At 39.4% G+C, this 22558-nt stretch overlaps 1 protein-coding gene across 1 annotated transcript in view; it reads right to left on the bottom strand.

The window, feature by feature from the left end:
* Positions 1-5687: 5687 nt before the first annotated feature.
* The window catches only part of ppp1r14c (protein phosphatase 1, regulatory (inhibitor) subunit 14C), a 33051-nt gene continuing 16180 nt past the window's right edge, over positions 5688-22558 (bottom strand). Inside the window, exons 2-4 of the mRNA XM_034161966.1 lie at positions 8745-8828; positions 8027-8059; positions 5688-6037 (exon numbers count right to left, since the gene is read on the bottom strand). Of these exons, the coding sequence (XP_034017857.1) occupies positions 5963-6037; positions 8027-8059; positions 8745-8828 (192 nt within the window). The 3' untranslated portion in view covers positions 5688-5962. The remainder of the gene's footprint in view (positions 6038-8026; positions 8060-8744; positions 8829-22558) is intronic.

Below are 22558 nucleotides of genomic sequence, written 5' to 3'. Positions count from 1 at the left end.
CGTAAATGGACTGCATTTATATAGCACTTTTCCATCTCTATCAGAAGCTCAAACCGCTTTACAATAATGCCTCACATTCACCTATTCACACACTTATGTCAGGGTGTTGCCATGCAAGGCGCTCATACACCGGGAGCAACTTGGGGAATAAGGACCTCGAAGAGCCCTTAGTGATTTTCTAGCCAAAAGGGGTTTGAACAGAGGATCCTCTTGTCTGAAGCCCACTGCCATTAGCCATTAGACCATCACCTTCCCCATAGATATGTCCCTTTTAGGCTACTGTATCAACATGGTGGGCACCATTAGGGGGTCTGCTCCCCTTAGTACAAGAGATTCAGCATAACAAATGGAAGTTTTGTGGAACAAGCTAAAATTTTTCAGTACAAGTCCACAAAAATGTGGAGAGTCACATATTAAAAGTACTTAAAAATCCTCCTTGTGGGTTTTTCAAAATCCCAGATGGCATCCAAAATGGCTACCATTTCAGTTTTTTAATACATATCTTTGCTTCTGGAAAGATTAAAAATCTAATTTATGTGTCTAAATGTATCTATTAAGGCATGTCTAACTATTTCCAATGATTAGCTACAGGTTTCAAGTATGTAGAAATGTTGGAAACTGAAACAGTGGCCATATTGAATTTCAAAGTGGGTGCCAGTGTGTGTGTGTGTGTGTGTGTGTGTGTGTGTGTGTGTGTATAATTCCTTTTTTGCTTCTAGAAAGATGAGATTCCTAAATTATGTCTTTGCTCATGCTTTGAAGCATGAGTAATTCTGACAGTCATTACCTAGAGGTTTGAACTTTTGTAATTGTCAAACGTATTTGATATTTGTAATGAACATGTAACAATGTGATTGTTATTTTGCATAGGGCACCATAAGTTTGAGATTTCACAGCAATGTCCATGGCATCTAGATATAAAACGTTAAAATCTGAATATTTTCTCAGGAATTCACACCAAAAACCCCAGAAAATCATGGTAAAGAGATTCTCATGCATTAAAGCATATATTTAAACACTTAAATGAGGTTCTAAGCCTTTCTCGAAGCAAAGCTATATAAGAAACATGAAATGGCAGCCATTTTGGACACCATCTTGGATTTTTGAAAAATCCACAATTTTTATATTTTTCTGGACCTATCCTGGGAATTTTAGCTAGGTCCACAAAATTTCCATTAATTGCCATTTTTTAGCTAATGCTCTTGGTCTACATGTAGATATGAAGGGTTCATTCTGACCTTATGAGAAAACACTGTTTCTTTGTTGCACATAATTATACAAGGCACACAAAGCTTAATGAAATGTGTCTGTTTAAACAGTCATTCTGCATTTTTATTCTCAGCAAAATAACAAACCACACACCACATTACATTTTAAAATCATCAATGTACAGAAAATGAAATATTTTAGTGATGATAATAATAAAGGTATAAAAAGGAAAGTGTTTGTCAAATAAAAATCTTCGGGCCAACAAAAATGTGCTACGTTAAAAAAACACATGCAAAAGTAAAAGCTTCCTAAATCTCTCCAAATGAAGTCCGATAAAATATCAGCTGTCTGGACAGAAAAATTACATGGAGTTTCCATTCAGTCGATAGCGGATGTGTTTTGATTCAATCACTACGCTGAGCTTGAAACGCGGCTCAACTGTCGGCAGCTGACTGCGAACATAACTTTAACCCGCCCAAACTTAGGAAGGACATCAAAAACAGCACCATTTATGAGTTTCCTGGGTTCTTTCCAACGTGTCTGTCACGTTGAACCAATGAAAAGCGTTAAAAAAAAGGCATGGTAGCTACATCAAAAAGGTTTTTTTTTAAGTTAATTATGTTATGATATTTATATATTGTTGTGTTTTCTCAACTGTTAGCATGCAAGATGGGTGCTTTTGAATGTGTTGATCCAAACACAGCCCTGCTTTTGTCTTTGGCAGGTTTAGGTTCGATCTGTTCTGGTAGAGGCCTCGATATTAAAGCCGAGCCCAACGCCAAACAGGAGTTTGAATGTACCAGACCGTACTGGTTTCTGAGTGTGTTGGTGCACACAAAATCATTAACAACAATAAATAAATAAATTTAAATTTAAACTGTAATTGTACAATAACAAACTATTTTATAAGTATCTGCATTATACTTAAAACATCTCGTGGCTGCCTGAAGATTCAAATTTAGAATCTCTGCAACATATGCAGGGGATACCCGTGCCGATACGTTTGCCCTGTTGCGATACGGCTCGTTCCAAAATGTGTCAAGTACATAATGGAGAGAGCTTCAAAGATGGAGAGGAATTCACCATTTCTAAACTCTAAAAACAGTAAATCAGGCAATGCTTTCAGACTGTTTCATTATTATGAAACTCTTAAGCGAAATAAACCAATTGTTTCATAAAATAATTTACATTGTGAAACACTATAATTAGTGAAAACAATTCAGAAAATGTTTTGAAATGCTTGAAGCAATAAGTGAAATGCATGCTTCAGAAAACCAACTGCTTTGAAAAGTGTGAAACACTGAATGAAACAGTTGTTTCAGAAAATTAGTAAATTGTTAGGGAAACAAGTGTGTCAGCAAAAAGATTTGGTTGAAAAACAATTCAGAAAATGTTTTGAAATGCTTGCAGCACTAAGTGAAATGCATGCTTCAGAAAAAAACAACTGCTTTGAAAAGTGTGAAACACTAAATGAAACAGTTGTTTCAGAAAATGGGTCAATTGTTGGGGAGATAAGTGTGTCAGAAAAAAAGATTTGGTTTCAAAACAATTCAGAAAGTGTTTTGAAATGCTTGAAGCACTAAGTGAAATGCATGGTTCAGAAAAACAACTACTTTGAAAAGCGTGAAACACTAAATGAAACAGTTGTTTCAGAAAATTAGTCAATTGTGGGGGAAATAAGTGTGTCAGGAAAGATCTGATTGCAAAACATTTGAAAAGCTAGTGGAAAAATTGCTTCAAAAATGTTTGGTTTGAATCACTAAACGAAACAACGGCTTCGGAAATTCATTCAGCATAATTGCTTGAAACACCATGAAGGTGTCATGTAGTGGATAGTGTGTAGCATTTAGCCAAAATGAATCCCCTCCATGTATCAACGCAACTTTACATCATTTCCTCAAACCTATACAAGATCACGGTTACTGGTTCAAAGGCACCTTCCTTGTTTTGTTTGTGTGTTTGTTTTTTTATAAAGTATTCTAGCGTGAAACACCACTGCGCCATGGTTTACCTCATTACTGTTGATACCATTTGGACAATAATGGAGTGTCCTATTTAAGCACCGCCTTCTTTTCTGATATTGCTACTATCCCCGTCATATTTAAATGTGGCATTAGCATTTTGACAGTTTGGCGGTCCGCACAGGATCTGACACATGAAATATCAAACGTTCTAACTGTCCCGATGCAACCTTATTTACCTTTTGGTGTCATTACTTAAGGATCAGCGCTGAGAAAACTGATTTTTAAATGTGAACGTCAAAGGCAGCACCAACCACTTTTACATTGAGCAGAATGAACAAAGTATGAGAAACGAATAGTGCGCTCGAACATATGAGCAACGCTACCCAACATGATCGGTGAAAGGCTACCAATCATACAGGTTTTGTAGTCTCATACTGAGGACTACAACACCCATCATGCCTAGCTGCAACAAACGGTTTTCTAGAATGATGGGAAATTAATGAGTGACTCAAAAGTTGACGGGTTGAAAGCGTACAGGATTAGCACATCGGGAGCGTCGGCAGAGTATAAAAAAGGTTTTGTTTTGTTTTTTTTAAAGCAGGACAAAAACACAACTGCTAAAACCTACATTTCAATCTCATGAACAATAAATGGCAACATATCGTACATTTAAAAACTATAACAGCAAAACACTTCAGTAGAAAAAAATGAAAGAGGATGAAGCACTGTGTTTATTTAGTGCTACAGTTATTCTCACACCTACGTACTTTTTCAACCACCTCCCTTTATTTTGTTTTATTTTTTTATGTTTTAGTGTGTATGGCTGTTTGATTTACACCAAGGCTTCAGAAGGTGCTGAATGGCTCTAAATATGAAATTACACCACCCTGCAAACATTTGGAAACAAAGGATTAAATGTATTTTGACTCGAAATTAAGGTCCCTATTCATCTTTGTGCACACTTTAAAGCTGCACTCCCCCTTCAATTTTGACCATTTAAGTCATTAAAAGAATTTTCTTCTGCACCACTATAATTTTTTTCTTCCGTATTCAAATAATGGATTCAGAATCTTTTATTCCCATATGACCACACTGCCTTTGTCTGGAAATAATTTAGGATTTTGACCCCTGTAGGTTTAAAATACAGTGACAAGACACCAATTTGGTGGCAATGTGGTAGATGACTTAGGGGGGCTTTTCTGACCCTCAACCTGCAGAAATATGGCAGACCTTCAGTTACAAAAATGTAAAACACAGAGGCAACCTTGTGTATGCTCCATTTCCTTCAAGTCATCAGCAAAATATCACCATATTTACCACTGAAATCTATCCAAATACATATTTTACCAGCAATAAAAGTAGCTGTAATTTTGTGATCTACCTGAGAAATAAAGGTAGTTTATAATAACTATTCTTTAACACAAAATACATTTTGATCAGTTTTGTTTAAAATCAAAAGGGACAACATCTTTAACTTTAAGTATTACCAAACAATTTACAAATTACTTCAAGGGTCTTAGATATGAGGGTTTGTTTGAACACTTTCTCAATATTTTACTATTATTCCTAGGCTTTGGCCCTGTAAAATGCAGTGAGTGAATGAGTCCATCCTCTCAAAACCAGTATAATCTTGTTACTCACCACATTAAAAGGGCATATAATGTGGCTGAACTGATTAAACATCGGTTCATTTTAATGCACTGGATTACCACAAAAAGAATATTTGTTTACCTAAATGTAATGTTCAGTACACCTGTCTGTCACCTGGTGGACACTGCCACCTACTGGATGGTTGGTGGATACTGGATGGATGATGGAAATTAGGAGCAGGTATGGCTGAAGATACATGTAGTTTGAAATGAGGTTGTTTGTCACTTCCTTCCATTTCCAAAGCCTAGGTGTTTTAAAATGGAACTGTGGAAGAAATATCAGAAAAGTCTGATGTATGGTACTGTATTTTTGTTAAAGGGGTGATATTATACTCTATTTCACCAAGCTAATGTTGTTCATCTAACGTTTGTAGCTAAAAAAAATACCCCAGAGAAATGAAAGTGATGCATTTGAAAAATGAATATTTTCAGGTCTGTCTGTGCCTGTCGCTTTAAATAGACAAGACCTGCTCTCTACCATCCCCCTTTCCCTCCAAAGAGAGAAGATCTCTTCTTGTTTCCTATACATACGTACACACACACACACACACACACACACACACACACACACACACACACACACACACACACACACACACACACACACACACACACACACACACACACACACACACACACACACACACACACACACACACACACTGTATCAGTGCTTCAAGCTCACTCGGTGCAAGCAGTAGTTCAGACATGTTCCTGTGACATACATCACAGAAGTCTAAAACGAGCTGCGTCAGGTCTTAATTTTGCTTATTGCAGGGTAGCATCTACGTTCACAGTCATAGAAGTGTAGAACTTCTGGGATGTTTAACATGGAAACCCAACCATATTTAATCGTAAATCTAACTTTGCACAAGATGACCCCTTTAAAAGCACATCTGCAGTACTGGCACAGTCCAGGGTTTTGTGTTGTAGGCTATCTGTTACGGTATGTACCTGTCAATTATCAAATATTATCACTCTATCTAATCGTGCTATATGCATGGATTCTACAGTACATCATCACAGGTTGCAGAATGTTTACTTATTACATTACAGTGTGTTTTCATTTGTGAGAAGTCCATGTTCGGTACACTAGGTGGCGTTGTTGTGGCAATTGTTGGATGGCTGCTACCACAGCCATTATAGGCCCTTCTTCGTTGGTGCACTGAGTTTTCTCATTCCCCGTATCCTGCACAGCAACTCGCGGACAAAGTCCTGCAAAGAGGAGAAAGATTTAGTGCTCAGATGCTGAAATTATACACAGCGTCACCTTTTTAAAAATTTTTATGACACGTTTTACGGGCGATATGCGAAAGCCTTTGTACAGAAATCCACGATATTAATAGCTGTGGAGAATATGATAGTTTATAATCCCGTCCATTACAGCAGAATGAGACTGTTCATGGCCTAATTAGTGACGACCACGCCTCCCTCCTCCTCAATTCTCCCTTATGCTTTTGTCTCGCTACCACAAGCTGACTCCGTATCTCTTTGTAATTGCTTCTCTCAGTTCATTTTTTTAATTCATCTGTCTGCCATTTTTCGAGCCTGCATTTTTCTTACAGTGCATTCTTGCTTCCTCTTTTGATCGCTCGCCCTGTTCCTCTGCTTAGCATGCAAAAGCGCATGTAAACATCTATGGAAATGTATGTAGGTAGAAAGGGCATTATGGGTAAATTCTGATTACAACAAAGCCATAGATGTAGTTAAGACCGTGGCTTTCAGGCTTAAATCCCTCTCAATACATTCCACACATAGATGTGCTTGTTGCAGAGTTTTTAGGCTTTTGAAGTCGCACATCAGTTTCGAACGCATTACTTAGCATTGTCACCACAAGCATACGCTTTTGCGATGTTCTTGGTTTTAACACAAATGAGGTATCAAAACTTGCTTTTCTCTCTAGCTCAAAAAGCAAGTCAATACCCATAGATGCCCATGTTAAAATGTTCAACTTCACAGCTGAAATAAACTTATTTGCGACCTGTAAACTATAGCTAGTTCCCATTCATTACAATTTCTAAATAACTCATTACTTTAAGCTGTTTTAGGCCTTAATGCCATGAATAATTAAGGGGGTGGTCACTATGAGTAACAGCTAATGTGCTAAGGCAAGAGCCCCAGTAGCAGTGGCCACTAGCTGCTGCGGAGTCGACTGTGCTTGTCCTTTTTGTGCATTTTATTACAAATATTTGAAATAATACAGCTTGCCTGTGCAGTTGATTGTACAAATTGACCATGCATGAAGTTTGTGCTCCAGTATTTGAGTCAACTTCCAGATGTATATATGCGTATTACAGAATTGAGTTTAAAAAAACTCTGAAGCAAGGAAAGCTAGCACCTAGCCTAGCTTGTGCGAAGATTTATTGGAAAGAATTCAGAGCATGAAATGCATTATGGCGCCACCCATAGTCCTGGAGAGGTAAATGTGTGTGTCCTCCAGTCGTGTAGACAACTCCTAGTACCTCTGAAATATTAACAAATTGTGTAGTCCTTGGAGACAATAAGCCGATTGCTCAAACTGATATTTTGTAATTGTTCGTGATATTCCTGTATGTTTTAACTCTATTTACAAATACAGCAACAAACGTTTTCTAAGTTTATGCTTGTTTGCAATGAAAATTTCTTCTGTGGTTTACTAAACACAATGCCACCCCCTAGAGCTCCAGCTATGCAAGTGTCTCAAAATGTCACCATGCATATTTTGCACATAGATGGGCACATCACAGACTTTATTCATCTTTCATTGCCCCATCACCTCTGTGTTTCTGTGCAAGAGATTTGCTTTGTTGAGTTGCATTCAAAATGGCATCTGTGCTACCAAATCCTCACCGGCTTACAATGTGTCTTTGGCACACGCAGGCATGACAGTGTGAAGGTGTCACACATATTCAGCTGTTGTTAACCTGGCTGAACACTAATGTCGGTCCACGTACCGACGACCTTGCGGTTATTGCCGTTGCAGCACACAGACAGATGACAGATCGAGAGCGTCGCTGTCTCGAGCTAATGTGATTGGTCTGTACTACCTTTAATCATCACGATGGTTCAACCGTGCCTCACCTGAAGCCCTACATGCACATACGGTAATCACACTCTAAAGTTATCGTTTTATCCTGTCCGCTGTATTCCGGTAACAGTGAGACAATGGCAGCAGAATGGGAGAAAATCTTGCATGTGAGTAGAAAATATTGCATACAAACTCACCTCTGTTGGTTTGTAACAGTCTATTAATGATTCCTGCGTGAAGAGAAAAAACAATAAAAGAGAGTTGCTGAGGGATTAGATATAAAAGTAGCAATCAAGGTGAAAATTTCAGGATATGTTCCAATCAGTATGCCATGGAAGCCTATTGGGTTTGGGGTGAGAAGGTCAAGGTCAAAAGCCATTGGAAGCATGTTTAACCTTAAAATTGCATTGTAAGCTATCAGTATTTGGCACGGGCTGAGGCTGTGCCTGTGTTTAATTCGAGGGTTATAACAAAACTGCAGTCACATTTCATAATGATGTGTTGGTGACGTTCTCTCCATCCTCACCTCTTTTCACGGTAGCAGGCGTTTGCACACATAACCATCTAAATGTAGATGACGCTGATGTTTTTGCTTGAAAATATTTCTCGATAGACGCCTCGAATAGAACCGGAGGCAAGAAAATAATTAGAAGCCTTGTGTATTTTGGTGTCACTTTGCTGGATTCAGTTTGCATTTAAAAGAAGTGGAGTTAACAATTCCACAAAGCCAACGTAGAAGAGGAATTTACGAGGAAAAAAAAATTCCTCCATACTAGTAGGTATTTAAAACAAGACTGTTGTGCTTTGTTGTGACATTTGTATGTTTTGTGGAAGTCACAGACATTATAACGAATACAGTTTGTTAGAATAACACGTACTAAACTTGCAGGTGCAAAGACTGTTGCAGAGGCGTACCTGTAATTTACTGGCTCTCTCATCGTCACTGTTGACCTCCAGCAGGTCATCAATGTCTATTTCTACCTCCGGCATCTCCTCCTCCTGCAACGCAAACACACTTTTGGTTAGTTGTCATATGTTTGTGACACACAAACAAGGAAGTGGACAGTAAATTAAAAACTGTTGAAGTTTTCATTTGGCATCACCGTCGCTAGTGGGCACGGCTAGCCAAAAAGTTAGCTTCAATAACCATGAAAAGATGATAATGCTAAAATGATAAACCACTAAATATAAAGTACTGAATCACTAACCGCTAACTTTTATTATACGTATTTAATTACGCGAAGGAGTAGATTTGTGATCAAATGAAGTTGGATATGAGGACGATGTGAGTAGCCGCTTGTATAGGTCTGTTAGCCTATTAAACATGAGTTTAATATTTTGTATTTAATAATGACAAATTTGGCAGCAATATTCTGTCCAAACACATCAGACCACTTGGTTTCTCATGAATTGATGTCTGCCTCAAAAGAAATTTAAGAGGCACAGATAGAGGGACTAATGATAAGACTGCTAATGGTAATATTAGCTATTGCAGTTGGAAGACATGCACAAAACCTCACTGCAAAACTTTTCACCACAAATGCAAGGTCACTGGACAACAAAATCAATCAATCAATCAACTTTTTTCTTATATAGCGCCAAATCACAACAAACAGTTGCCCCAAGGCGCTCCATATTGTAAGGCAAGGCCATACAATAATTATAAAAAACCCCAACGGTCAAAACGACCCCCTATGAGCAAGCACTTGGCAACAGTGGGAAGGAAAAACTCCCTTTTAACAGGAAGAAACCTCCAGCAGAACCAGGCTCAGGGAGGGGCAGTCTTCTGCTGAGACTGGTTGGGGCTGAGGGAAAAAACCAGGAAAAAGACATGCCGTGAAGGGGGGCAGAGATCGATCACTAATGATTCAATCAATCAATCAGTTTTTTTATATAGCGCCAAATCACAACAAACAGTTGCTCCAAGGCGCTTTATATTGTAAGGCAAGGCCATACAATAATTATGTAAAACCCCAACGGTCAAAACGACCCCCTGTGAGCAAGCACTTGGCTACAGTGGGAAGGAAAAACTCCCTTTTAACAGGAAGAAACCTCCAGCAGAACCAGGCTCAGGGAGGGGCAGTCTTCTGCTGGGACTGGTTGGGGCTGAGGGAGAGAACCAGGAAAAAGACATGCTGTGGAGGGGAGCAGAGATCGATCACTAATGATTAAATGCAGAGTGGTGCATACAGAGCAAAAAGAGAAAGAAACAGTGCATCATGGGAACCCCCCAGCAGTCTACGTCTATAGCAGCATAACTAAGGGATGGTTCAGGGTCACCTGATCCACCCCTAACTATAAGCTTTAGCAAAAAGGAAAGTTTTAAGCCTAATCTTAAAAGTAGAGAGAGTGTCTGTCTCCCTGATCTGAATTGGGAGCTGGTTCCACAGGAGAGGAGCCTGAAAGCTGAAGGCTCTGCCTCCCATTCTACTCTTACAAACCCTAGGAACTACAAGTAAGCCCGCAGTCTGAGAGCGAAGCGCTCTATTGGGGTGATATGGTACTACGAGGTCCCTAAGATAAGATGGGACCTGATTATTCAAAACCTTATAAGTAAGAAGAAGAATTTTAAATTCTATTCTAGAATTAACAGGAAGCCAATGAAGAGAGGCCAATATGGGTGAGATATGCTCTCTCCTTCTAGTCCCCGTCAGTACTCTAGCTGCAGCATTTTGAATTAACTGAAGGCTTTTTAGGGAACTTTTAGGACAACCTGATAATAATGAATTACAATAGTCCAGCCTAGAGGACATAAATGCATGAATTAGTTTTTCAGCATCACTCTGAGACAAGACCTTTCTGATTTTAGAGATATTGCGTAAATGCAAAAAAGCAGTCCTACATATTTGTTTAATATGCGCTTTGAATGACATATCCTGATCAAAAATGACTCCAAGATTTCTCACAGTATTACTAGAGGTCAGGGTAATGCCATCCAGAGTAAGGATCTGGTTAGACACCATGTTTCTAAGATTTGTGGGGCCAAGTACAATAACTTCAGTTTTATCTGAGTTTAAAGCAGGAAATTAGAGGTCATCCATGTCTTTATGTCTGTAAGACAATCCTGTAGTTTAGCTAATTGGTGTGTGTCCTCTGGCTTCATGGATAGATAAAGCTGGGTATCATCTGCGTAACAATGAAAATTTAAGCAATACCGTCTAATAATACTGCCTAAGGGAAGCATGTAGAAAGTGAATAAAATTGGTCCTAGCACAGAACCTTGTGGAACTCCATAACTAACTTTAGTCTGTGAAGAAGACTCCCCATTTACATGAACAAATTGTAATCTATTAGACAAATATGATTCAAACCACCGCAGCGCAGTGCCTTTAATACCTATGGCATGCTCTAATCTCTGTAATAAAATTTTATGGTCAACAGTATCAAAAGCAGCACTGAGGTCTACCAGAACAAGCACAGAGATGAGTCCACTGTCCGAGGCCATAAGAAGATCATTTGTAACCTTCACTAATGCTGTTTCTGTACTATGATGAATTCTAAAACCTGACTGAAACTCTTCAAATAGACCATTCCTCTGAAGATGATCAGTTAGCTGTTTTACAACTACCCTTTCAAGAATTTTTGAGAGAAAAGGAAGGTTGGAGATTGGTCTATAATTAGCTAAGATAGCTGGGTCAAGTGATGGCTTTTTAAGTAATGGTTTAATTACTGCCACCTTAAAAGCCTGTGGTACATAGCCAACTAACAAAGATAGATTGATCATATTTAAGATCGAAGCATTAAATAATGGTAGGGCTTCCTTGAGCAGCCTGGTAGGAATGGGGTCTAATAAACATGTTGATGGTTTGGATGAAGTAACTAATGAGAATAACTCAGACAGAACAATCGGAGAGAAAGAGTCTAACCAAATACCGGCATCACTGAAAGCAGCCAAAGATAACGATACGTCTTTGGGATGGTTATGAGTAATTTTTTATCTAATAGTTAAAATTTTGTTAGCAAAGAAAGTCATGAAGTCATTACTAGTTAAAGTTAATGGAATACTCAGCTCAATAGAGCTCTGACTCTTTGTCAGCCTGGCTACAGTGCTGAAAAGAAACCTGGGGTTGCTCTTATTTTCTTCAATTAGTGATGAGTAGAAAGATGTCCTAGCTTTACGGAGGGCTTTTTTATAGAGCAACAGACTCTTTTTCCAGGCTAAGTGAAGATCTTCTAAATTAGTGAGACGCCATTTCCTCTCCAACTTACGGGTTATCTGCTTTAAGCTACGAGTTTGTGAGTTATACCACGGAGTCAGACACTTCTGATTTAAAGCTCTCTTTTTCAGAGGAGCTACAGCATCCAAAGTTGTCTTCAATGAGGATGTAAAACTATTGACGAGATACTCTATCTCCCTTACAGAGTTTAGGTAGCTACTCTGCACTGTGTTGGTATATGGCATTAGAGAACATAAAGAAGGAATCATATCCTTAAACCTAGTTACAGCGCTTTCTGAAAGACTTCTAGTGTAATGAAACTTATTCCCCACTGCTGGGTAGTCCATCAGAGTAAATGTAAATGTTATTAAGAAATGATCAGACAGAAGGGAGTTTTCAGGGAATACTGTTAAGTCTTCTATTTCCATACCATAAGTCAGAACAAGATCTAAGATATGATTAAAGTGGTGGGTGGACTCATTTACTTTTTGAGCAAAGCCAATAGAGTCTAATAATAGATTAAATGCAGTGTTGAGGCTGTCATTCTCAGCATCTGTGTGGATGTTAAAATCGCCCACTATAATTATCTTATCTGAGCTAAGCACTAAGTCAGACAAAAGGTCTGAAAATTCACAGAGAAACTCACAGTAACGACCAGGTGGACGATAGATAATAACAAATAAAACTGGTTTTTGGGACTTCCAATTTGGATGGACAAGACTAAGAGACAAGCTTTCAAATGAATTAAAGCTCTGTCTGGGTTTTGGATTAATTAATAAGCTGGAATGGAAGATTGCTGCTAATCCTCCACCCCGGCCCGTGCTACGAGCATTCTGACAGTTAGTGTGACTCGGGGGTGTTGACTCATTTAAACTAACATATTCATCCTGCTGTAACCAGGTTTCTGTTAGGCAGAATAAATCAATATGTTGATCAATTATTATATCATTTACCAACAGGGACTTAGAAGAGAGAGACCTAATGTTTAATAGACCACATTTAACTGTTTTAGTCTGTGGTGCAGTTGAAGGTGCTATATTATTTTTTCTTTTTGAATTTTTATGCTTAAATAGATTTTTGCTGGTTATTGGTAGTCTGGGAGCAGGCACCGTCTCTACGGGGATGGGGTAATGAGGGGATGGCAGGGGGAGAGAAGCTGCAGAGAGGTGTGTAAGACTACAACTCTGCTTCCTGGTCCCAACCCTGGATAGTCACGGTTTGGAGGATTTAAGAAAATTGGTCAGAGTTCTAGAAATGAGAGCTGCTCCATCCAAAGTGGGATGGATGCCGTCTCTCCTAACAAGACCAGGTTTTCCCCAGAAGCTTTGCCAATTATCTATGAAGCCCACCTCATTTTTTGGACACCACTCAGACAGCCAGCAATTCAAGGAGAACATGCGGCTAAACATGTCACTCCCGGTCCGATTGGGGAGGGGCCCAGAGAAAACTACGGAGTCCGACATTGTTTTTGCAAAGTTACACACCGATTTAATGTTAATTTTAGTGACCTCCGATTGGCGTAACCGGGTGTCATTACTGCCGACGTGAATTACAATCTTACCAAATTTACGCTTAGCCTTAGCCAGCAGTTTCAAATTTCCTTCAATGTCGCCTGCTCTGGCCCCCGGAAGACAATTGACTATGGTTGCTGGTGTCGCTAACTTCACATTTCTCAAAACAGAGTCGCCAATAACCAGAGTTTGATCCTCGGCGGGTGTGTCGTCGAGTGGGGAAAAACGGTTAGAGATGTGAACGGGTTGGCGGTGTACACGGGGCTTCTGTTTAGGGCTACGCTTCCTCCTCACAGTCACCCAGTCGGCCTGCTTTCCCGGCTGCTCGGGATCTGCCAGGGGGGAACTAACGGCGGCTAAGCTACCTTGGTCCGCACCGACTACAGGGGCCTTGCTAGCTGTAGAATTTTCCACGGTGCGGAGCCGAGTCTCCAATTCGCCCAGCCTGGCCTCCAAAGCTACGAATAAGCTACACTTATTACAAGTACCATTACTGCTAAAGGAGGCCGAGGAATAACTAAACATTTCACACCCAGAGCAGAAAAGTGCGGGAGAGACAGGAGAAGCCGCCATGCTAAATCGGCTAAGAGCTAGTAGCTACGCTAAGCTAGCGGATTCCTAAAAACACGCAAAGTGAATAATGTGTAAATAATTTAGAGGTGATTCAGCAGAAGGAGTGCTTTAGTTAAGGCACGTAAAGATTACACTGGGAAACAAATCGTAATCTAGATAACTAGATCAATCTAACTGCGCAGATTAAACAGCTAACAGATACAGCAAAACACCGCTGTGCTCCGGAACAGGAAGTGATACAATACCGCAGTGAGAGCCAACCACCAGTAGAGGCAAGCAAGGGTTGATTAAATGCAGAGTGATGCATACGGAGCAAAAAGAGAAAGAAACAGTGCATCATGGGAACCCCCCCACAATCTACGTCTAAAGCAGCATAACCAAGGGATGGTCCAGGGTCACCCGATCCAGCCCTAACTATAAGCCTTAGCGAAAAGGAAGTTTTAAGCCTAATCTTAAAAGTAGAGAGGGTATCTGTCTCCCTGATCTGAATTGGGAGCTGGTTCCACAGGAGAGGAGCCTGAAAGCTGAAGGCTCTGCCTCCCATTCTACTCTTACAAACCCTAGGAACTACAAGTAAGCCTGCAGTCTGAGAGCGAAGCGCTCTAATGGGGTAATATGGTACTATGAGGTCCCTAAGATAAGATGGGACCTGATTATTCAAAACCTTATAAGTAAGAAGAAGAATTTTAAATTCTATTCTAGAATTAACAGGAAGCCAATGAAGAGAGGCCAACACGGGTGAGATATGCTCTCTCCTGCTAGTCCCCGTCAGTACTCTAGCTGCAGCATTCTGAACCAACTGAAGGCTTTTTAGGGAACTTTTAGGACAACCTGATAATAATGAATTACAATAGTCCAGCCTAGAGGAAATAAATGCATGAATTAGTTTTTCAGCATCACTCTGAGACAAGACCTTTCTGATTTAGAGATATTGCGTAAATGCAAAAAGGCAGTCCTACATATTTGTTTAATATGCGCTTTGAATGACATATCCTGATCAAAAATGACTCCAAGATTTCTCACAGTATTACTAGAGATCAGGGAAATGCCATCCAGAGTAACGATCTGGTTAGACACCATGCTTCTAAGATTTGTGGGGCCAAGTACAATAACTTCAGTTTTATCTGAGTTTAAAAGCAGGAAATTAGAGGTCATCCATGTCTTTATGTCTGTAAGACAATCCTGTAGTTTAGCTAATTGGTGTGTATCCTCTGGCTTCATGGATAGATAAAGCTGGGTATCATCTGCATAACAATGAAAATTTAAGCAATACCGTCTAATAATACTGCCTAAGGGAAGCATGTATAAAGTGAATAAAATTGGTCCTAGCACAGAACCTTGTGGAACTCCATAATTAACTTTAGTCCGTGAAGAAGATTCCCCATTTACATGAACAAACTGTAATCTATTAGACAAATATGATTCAAACCACCGCAGCGCAGTGCCTTTAATACCTATGACATGCTCTAATCTCTGTAATAAAATTTTATGGTCAACAGTATCAAAAGCAGCACTGAGGTCCAACAGAACATGCACAGAGATAAGTCCACTGTCCGAAGCCATAAGAAGATCATTTGTAACCTTCACTAATGCTGTTTCTGTACTATGATGAATTCTAAAACCTGACTGAAACTCTTCAAATAGACCATTCCTCTGCAGGTGATCAGTTAGCTGTTTTACAACTACCCTCTCAAGAATCTTTGAGAGAAAAGGAAGGTTGGAAATTGGCCTATAATTAGCTAAGATAGCTGGGTCAAGTGATGGCTTTTTAAGTAATGGTTTAATTACTGCCACCTTAAAGGCCTGTGGTACATAACCAACTAACAAGATAGATTAATCATATTTAAGATTGGAATGAAACAAGCTAAAAAAAAAAAGAAGAAAAAAAAAAGCATTGGACCACTGCATTATGATTATTAAACGTGATTCAACCCGATGATGCTAGGAGAAGCTAACAGGCTAGCAAGAAGCACAACTAACAGCTATGGCAAGAAAGAACTGCAGTAAGAGCAGATAACGCTTTTATAAGAAAATTAACTGGCGCACAAACGTAAACATTTCTGATAAAACTTCTCTGAAATTCAAATTTTTATTAATAAAACCTCTCCTGTAATTTGAGTGATTTTCAGGTTAACAAACTTTTAAACTATTAATTCTTTATTCATAAAAGTGTTAGCAGATTTAAAGTTGGCAGAACTTATTTTAGTGGAAGCTAACTGGTATGTTAAAAGGTTTTCAAAGTCAGCTAGCAAAAAGCTAGCTTGTTAGTTGTTAGTGGATTAGCAGAACTGCATATAGAGTGAGTCTGAAGTTCTCCTCGATTGAGCAGACAGGTCATAAAATAAGTCAACATATAAAATATACATTTGAACAGCTTTTGCCGCCATCTAGTGGGCGATATGAGCATGTCAGGGCTTCTGTACATTTCCTGCTTGAAACCTAAAATTAATTTTAAAAAAGATGTTTAGAAATGTCAAATCCAACTTCATTTGATTACAAATCTACTCCTTCACATAATAAAATACATATTATAACTGTTATAAATGAGTTTTTTGACCTCCTACTATTAATTTTGAGAGTTTTATGGTTCTTGATTTTTAGGACATGGAAGATTATGGCGTACGGACGGATAGAATGGCAGCAATTTCTGTGAAAAACATCTTTCTGTTCAGGGTATTTTCATTTTTGACACATTTTTTCCTTCCGTTTCGCCCCCCCCACTAACATATGACCTGCTTTCGCTTCACTGAAAAATGCCATTCACCTCTGAGCGTGAATTGTCTTCATTCAAAATACTGTTTTCACATCTCTTTTCTCCAGACAGCCTGAACATTTGCCTATGAGGGGCACAGACATCATATGCAAATGTCACCGTGCACATGCCGGGCCTGACGGGGCCGGACTTCGCCACGGCTCGACGGTTACAGGCTGCATTTTCCCCAGCACCACTTCTGCTTTGTTTTATTTTACCGCGAGGCTTATGCAAACAAACAAGCAGATTTGATCATAACTTTTACTTATAAATTAAGAGTTTCCATGTGCGCGGTTCTAGAATTTTGATATATGGAGGATGTGAAACTACAAAAATATTTAACTGTAAACAGTACATAAAACAGTTCTGCACAATGGATCCACTTCAACAGATGCATTTGTTTTCTATTAGAAAGGAATCAAATTATTAGTTAATTAACCAACAATTATTTCAATAATTTGTGATGTTTACATGATAAATTTTTGAAATATAAGATTTGCTTTTTTAAGTGAGTTTTGAAAAAATTCTGTCTATCTGTCTCTCAGTCAGTCCCTTTACTCCTCAAAAGTCCTATTTGTCCACTTTCCACCAAACGTGGTACATGGATGAAGGTTGAGCCCAAAATTCTCCTTCAAGGATTTGTGTGAGGAAACGTCAAGGTCATTGGGGTCAAATGTCAAAAGGTTTCACTCTGATTTGCACCAAACATGGCATATAAATGGAAGTGGCCTCTGGAGTTGCCAAGATGAGGTCAAAGCTATTGGGTCACTCTGATTTGGACTAAAATGTAGCACACATATGGACATATGTACTTACATACATCTTCAACCACTAATCTGGGATTGGGTCTCAGGCACATATGGACATGGGTTCTGGAATTGTCCAGCTAAGCAGAATTTGCCAAACGTCAATCATTGGAGTCAAGGTTATTGGGTCAAATGTCAAATTTGACATTTTTGACTCTAACTTGCGTAAACATTGGTTGACACATATAAGGAAGTGGGTTCTGAAATTGCCCAGCAAGGCAAATTTTGCCAAATGTCAATCATTGGGGTCAAAATTATGACCATCTGCCTGTTTGTAGACCTGCTCCTCCCACGTCCTTTTGACAATTTCTGCCAAACTTGGTGTGTCAGTGAAGGCCAACCTCACAAATTGGCGTTAAAGAATAAATATTAGCAAAGGTCAAGGTCAAGGTTTTTGATTTTCAACCTGATTTGGACCAAATGTGGATGGTCTACTGGCACGTGCTTCACTCTCCAGTGATCTGCACCTATTTTTAAAGCGGTTATACTTCTCTTTTATTTGCGTTATGCACAGGGTATCATCTCCAAAAGCCTACTGAATCTTGCAAATGATTTCCACTTGGGTATCACCAAGCTTTAGGCAAAATTTGATGCAATACCTTTGCTCACGTTGTTCTCGCATGTTATAGCAAATGAGAATCCGATGGGTGCTCAGTACACGTGTCCACTCTAAGGCTGATTGCAAGCAACTGATGCACTCTTCAGGCAGGAAACAAATTTACACTTGTACAAGAAGGTTCTTGACACCTCCCACCAAATGACGACTTGCATTTGTTTCCGTGGATACTTTTTGAATGTAGCTTGTATAGTTCTGTACCTTTAACGACATCAATGTAAAAACATCTGTATTTCACCTTTTGCTTAATTTGCATCCCTCCTTTACGCTGTCAAAAATTCTGTGTGACATCATCAGAGGCACTTGTACTTCGCACGGCTTATCTGCTTCCACACATTCACTCACGTTTCCACATACTTGACATATTAAATTTTTCTGAGACATTCGCACACGCTGCAATTTCAGCGTCTCAGTCTCTCCACGGGCGAGCATTGCCTTCCGACGACCTCATCCTTTGAAATCTCTCTCCGAGTCTTAGCGCTGGGTTTCACCTCGAAAATCTCCCTCATTATAAGAAAGTCTGCAAATCGAGGGACTGTGATAGAACAAATATCAAAGACGGTCATCTACTTAAAGAGCAATGCATGCCCTGTGGATCCAGAGGACTGGGGTTATATGCTAATGGAAACACCAGATTAGCTCTGTCAAACCGCAGAGAGGACGATAAATGGACGGAGAGCAAACGAGAAAGGGATGTTGATGTTGAACAGCCAAAGAAAGGGTATACATGTCGAAGTGGTTACCGTGCACAATTCTCAGACCATGGTGTCTGTGGGCTAACAATCTCTGAAAGCCTCTTTTAGCTCATCTAATGTGACAAATTTGGTTTCCTTTGGCAAAGTCTGTGTTGCTCTTTGCTACATCGACAACACCACTGAACCTCTTGGGTCCAGGATACTAACCACCCAGGCAGACAACCGGCCAAACCCCACATCTCTGGAACACATATTAAAATGTTTTTAAATAATTTTTTGTGAACCTGTAGGAAATAATTTTGCTTCCTGGTACATGCAAAACTAGCTAGCTAGCACAGGCATGAAATCAATAATTTGTAATTACATGAATAGAGTGTATTTGAAATATCGATATTGTCTTACGTCCAAAATTCCAAATTTTATTTTTTTAGGTCTGTTTTTAATTGATAATGCATAATTTTATGACAGTATATGGTGTACAATGGTTAGCTAATATGATCCCGCCATAATCTAGCATGGAGAGCATTGCAGTTAGATTGCTAGCTAGCTGGCAGCCTCCATTCAACAACAATAAAATGGGGACTGTATTTGTACAATCCAGTATTTTCTTACAACTAGGTAAAAATTCATTTTGATGGGCAGAATTTTATGAAATTATACAGTTATAATGACTATTTAATATAATAGCCACTACCATAGTATGCAGTGCATTGTAGAGAGTACACCAGAACTGTTGTATGGGAGTACCTGACTCCACGACACCCAGTTTAAAACCTGCTTTTCAGGCCTTGTGAGTCAACTTAGAATTGAACTAAGTTTCATTTAAAATGTTTGCTTGGTAATATGATTGTTGCTGCCATTTTGGATATTTAACAGTTTTGTTAATTGATGCCATTTCCCTTTTTACTTGCAGCCTGTGGCACCTACAGAAAAACAATCAAATAGTATCAAATGTAAATGCAATGCCCCAAGCCTGATTATGATTATTAAATCAACTTTACATGTGTTTCTATGCTATTAAAAACTATTATCATGGTGTTATTGGCATACTCGGTGCTACTATAAGGGGTCTTGACCTCAGTGTTGGGAAAATGGTTTTGCAGTCTTTCTCAATCAAGCTTTCTTGCTTACTGGACTAATTCAAAAGTGGCTGATGGTTCATAGAAAGGTCAAAATGTCTACTGAGTCAACAAACGATGGCGGAGGGCAGGTTTCATGCCTATGGGGCAGATGAAACCCATTTGAAATCCAAACTTGGATTTGAACAATGATTGTTAAAGAAAGCTGTTGCTTGGTGAACCTTGTTTTTAGCTCACAGTGATCTGCTTTATGTGACATATTAAAATTAATGTGATCGAGTGAGGAAGAAACAAACCCACTTGACCCACTAACACAGGTGGCACTTGACACGTGGCCTGTGTAACTGCAGATGAATGCCAACAAATTCCAAATATGCATATGTTGGCCACTATTCTTCTGCTAAAACAAGCCCACCACTAGACAGAGTACCTAAAGTACATTAGTTTTAAATACACAGCATGAAATAACAGGAATGGAAAAACAGAGACACTTAACAAATGCCACACTTGTTGTTCTACTTGTGATTGAGAGCCAAAAATAGTTTCAGTTACACCCAGTAACCCGGGGAAAATTGTTTTCCAGCTTGTCAGCAGTGCAGGGTGACAAAAGAGACAAAAGACAGGCAGACAAGACTATACATGTTTCACAAGGGAAAGCCACTGTTTATTTACATAATATAGTTGCCATATAACATGCTATAATTATTATTAAAATTGACATTTTATGGGTACACTCCCAAAATTAAAGGATTTCTACTTCAGGTGTTACTCAAGATATTCAGGAAAGGTCTATAAAGAGGTGCCAGTGTCATGCATTACAACATCTACCATGCCATGGAATCACTTTGGGCCCTGGATGGCAACCACCCAGGCAGACAACCAGTCAATTCCCACTTTTCAAAACTAGACATCTACCACAGCCAGGTGAAATGTAGGTGTCCCTTTGGCCTTCTTTATCCATTGGGGTCTCAACACTGAGGCATCCGTCTGCTGGATCATGCCCAGAGAAATGTGCCACATGGCAAAATATCGTGGAAGATGTTCCTTCACAATGCAAGTGATAGTCCTCATCAGAGTCTCCCTGAGTAACCACTCGTTTGACACAAAATCATTCCGGTCGTACCCAAGGTTCCTCCAAAGTGAATTAATACAAGTGGCATGGAGCCATTGCCTTGGATCACTGGTTATCATCTGATCTCACAATCATACAGTGAGGCACAAAGTACAGGTACTGTTAGTAAAGTACTTAGAAATACATATGTCATATAATATTATACATTTCAGACTCTCTAAAACCCATGTTAATACATTGTTGCATTTCTGCTGGGGTTATGTGAGGTTAAGAGCAATGACTGTCAGCAAGTTTGCACTGGGTCAATATGTTCTTGATATCTCCACAGTAAGTTTCTGTACTTTTGTCCGCACCAAAAGTATATCTTGTAAAAGCTAAGCGCCTTTCATTTTCTTGTTATGCAGCGGTTCCACTAACACAAGTCCCTGCTTTTCACGTCTTTAATTTTTGACCTAGTTAGCCACATGGTCTAAACATGACATGGCATTTTTTGATCACGTAAGCACACATGGGAGGATCAATTCTTTATCAGTGATGTCAACTGAAGTATCATTCAAGTTGTCCTGAATTGGAAACCATGTCAAGGAGACCCAAAGCAAGCTGATACAGAGGTGAAGGAGATTTTGCAAAGGAGAACAAAGGTGAGAAGACAGCGCAGTGGGTGCACCGTGGGAGAAGACCACTGCTGGACCGCAAAGATGGATGGGACTCTGACTAACAGAGAGCAGATTCTGATTATAAAAATGTAGTGTAGTCAGAGAGTCTTCAGTCTTTTCTGCTTTCTCCCCTGCTGGTGATGTTTGGGTTCACAGGTATTTGACAGAAGTAAACAATTTCGTTGATGTCTTGGGTTTTCAGTGACTACGTTTACATGCCGTTAATATTCGGGTTAAGGTCAATATTCTGGTTTCCGAATCATTAGGAATAACCCGTTAACATCCTTAAGCAGACACAGTTATTCCTGTATACATAGTCACTGGTATCATTTGGAATATCCCCATCTAAACAGTGATGCATAGACAACGTCCAGATGCACGGAGAACGTCACGACGCAAATATGCGTCATTTCCGTTTGTTCTTCCTCTTTCTACCATCAATAAAAGACATTATATTGATGTCTTTCATGATACTAATGAAGTATTCGGTTTCCTCCTCACTCCAAAAGTGTGGTGCTGTGCTGCCGCGTCTGGATTTCACCATACTTGTTTACCTCTGTTTCTGTGTTGTCCGGTGGGTTGCGCGCGCCGCATACAAGTAGTTGCCATACTCAAAAGACCAAGATTCCTTGCGGATAGGACATGCGCAGAACACAAAATAATGTTCCTTTCTATGGGGATATTCCGATGCGCGTTTATATGACATGATATTCGGGTTAGAAAAGGAGTTACACAGGGGTCATATTCAGGTTCTTAAAAACCTGAATACTATGAGCATATTCAGGTTTTTGCGAGTGTTTACATGGCCGTGC

The sequence above is a fragment of the Thalassophryne amazonica genome, chromosome 21 (assembly GCF_902500255.1).
Source record: "Thalassophryne amazonica chromosome 21, fThaAma1.1, whole genome shotgun sequence".
Taxonomy (NCBI): Eukaryota; Metazoa; Chordata; class Actinopteri; order Batrachoidiformes; family Batrachoididae; genus Thalassophryne; species Thalassophryne amazonica.
Note: the sequence above shows the minus strand (reverse complement) of the source record. Positions and strands in the feature narration are given on the sequence as shown.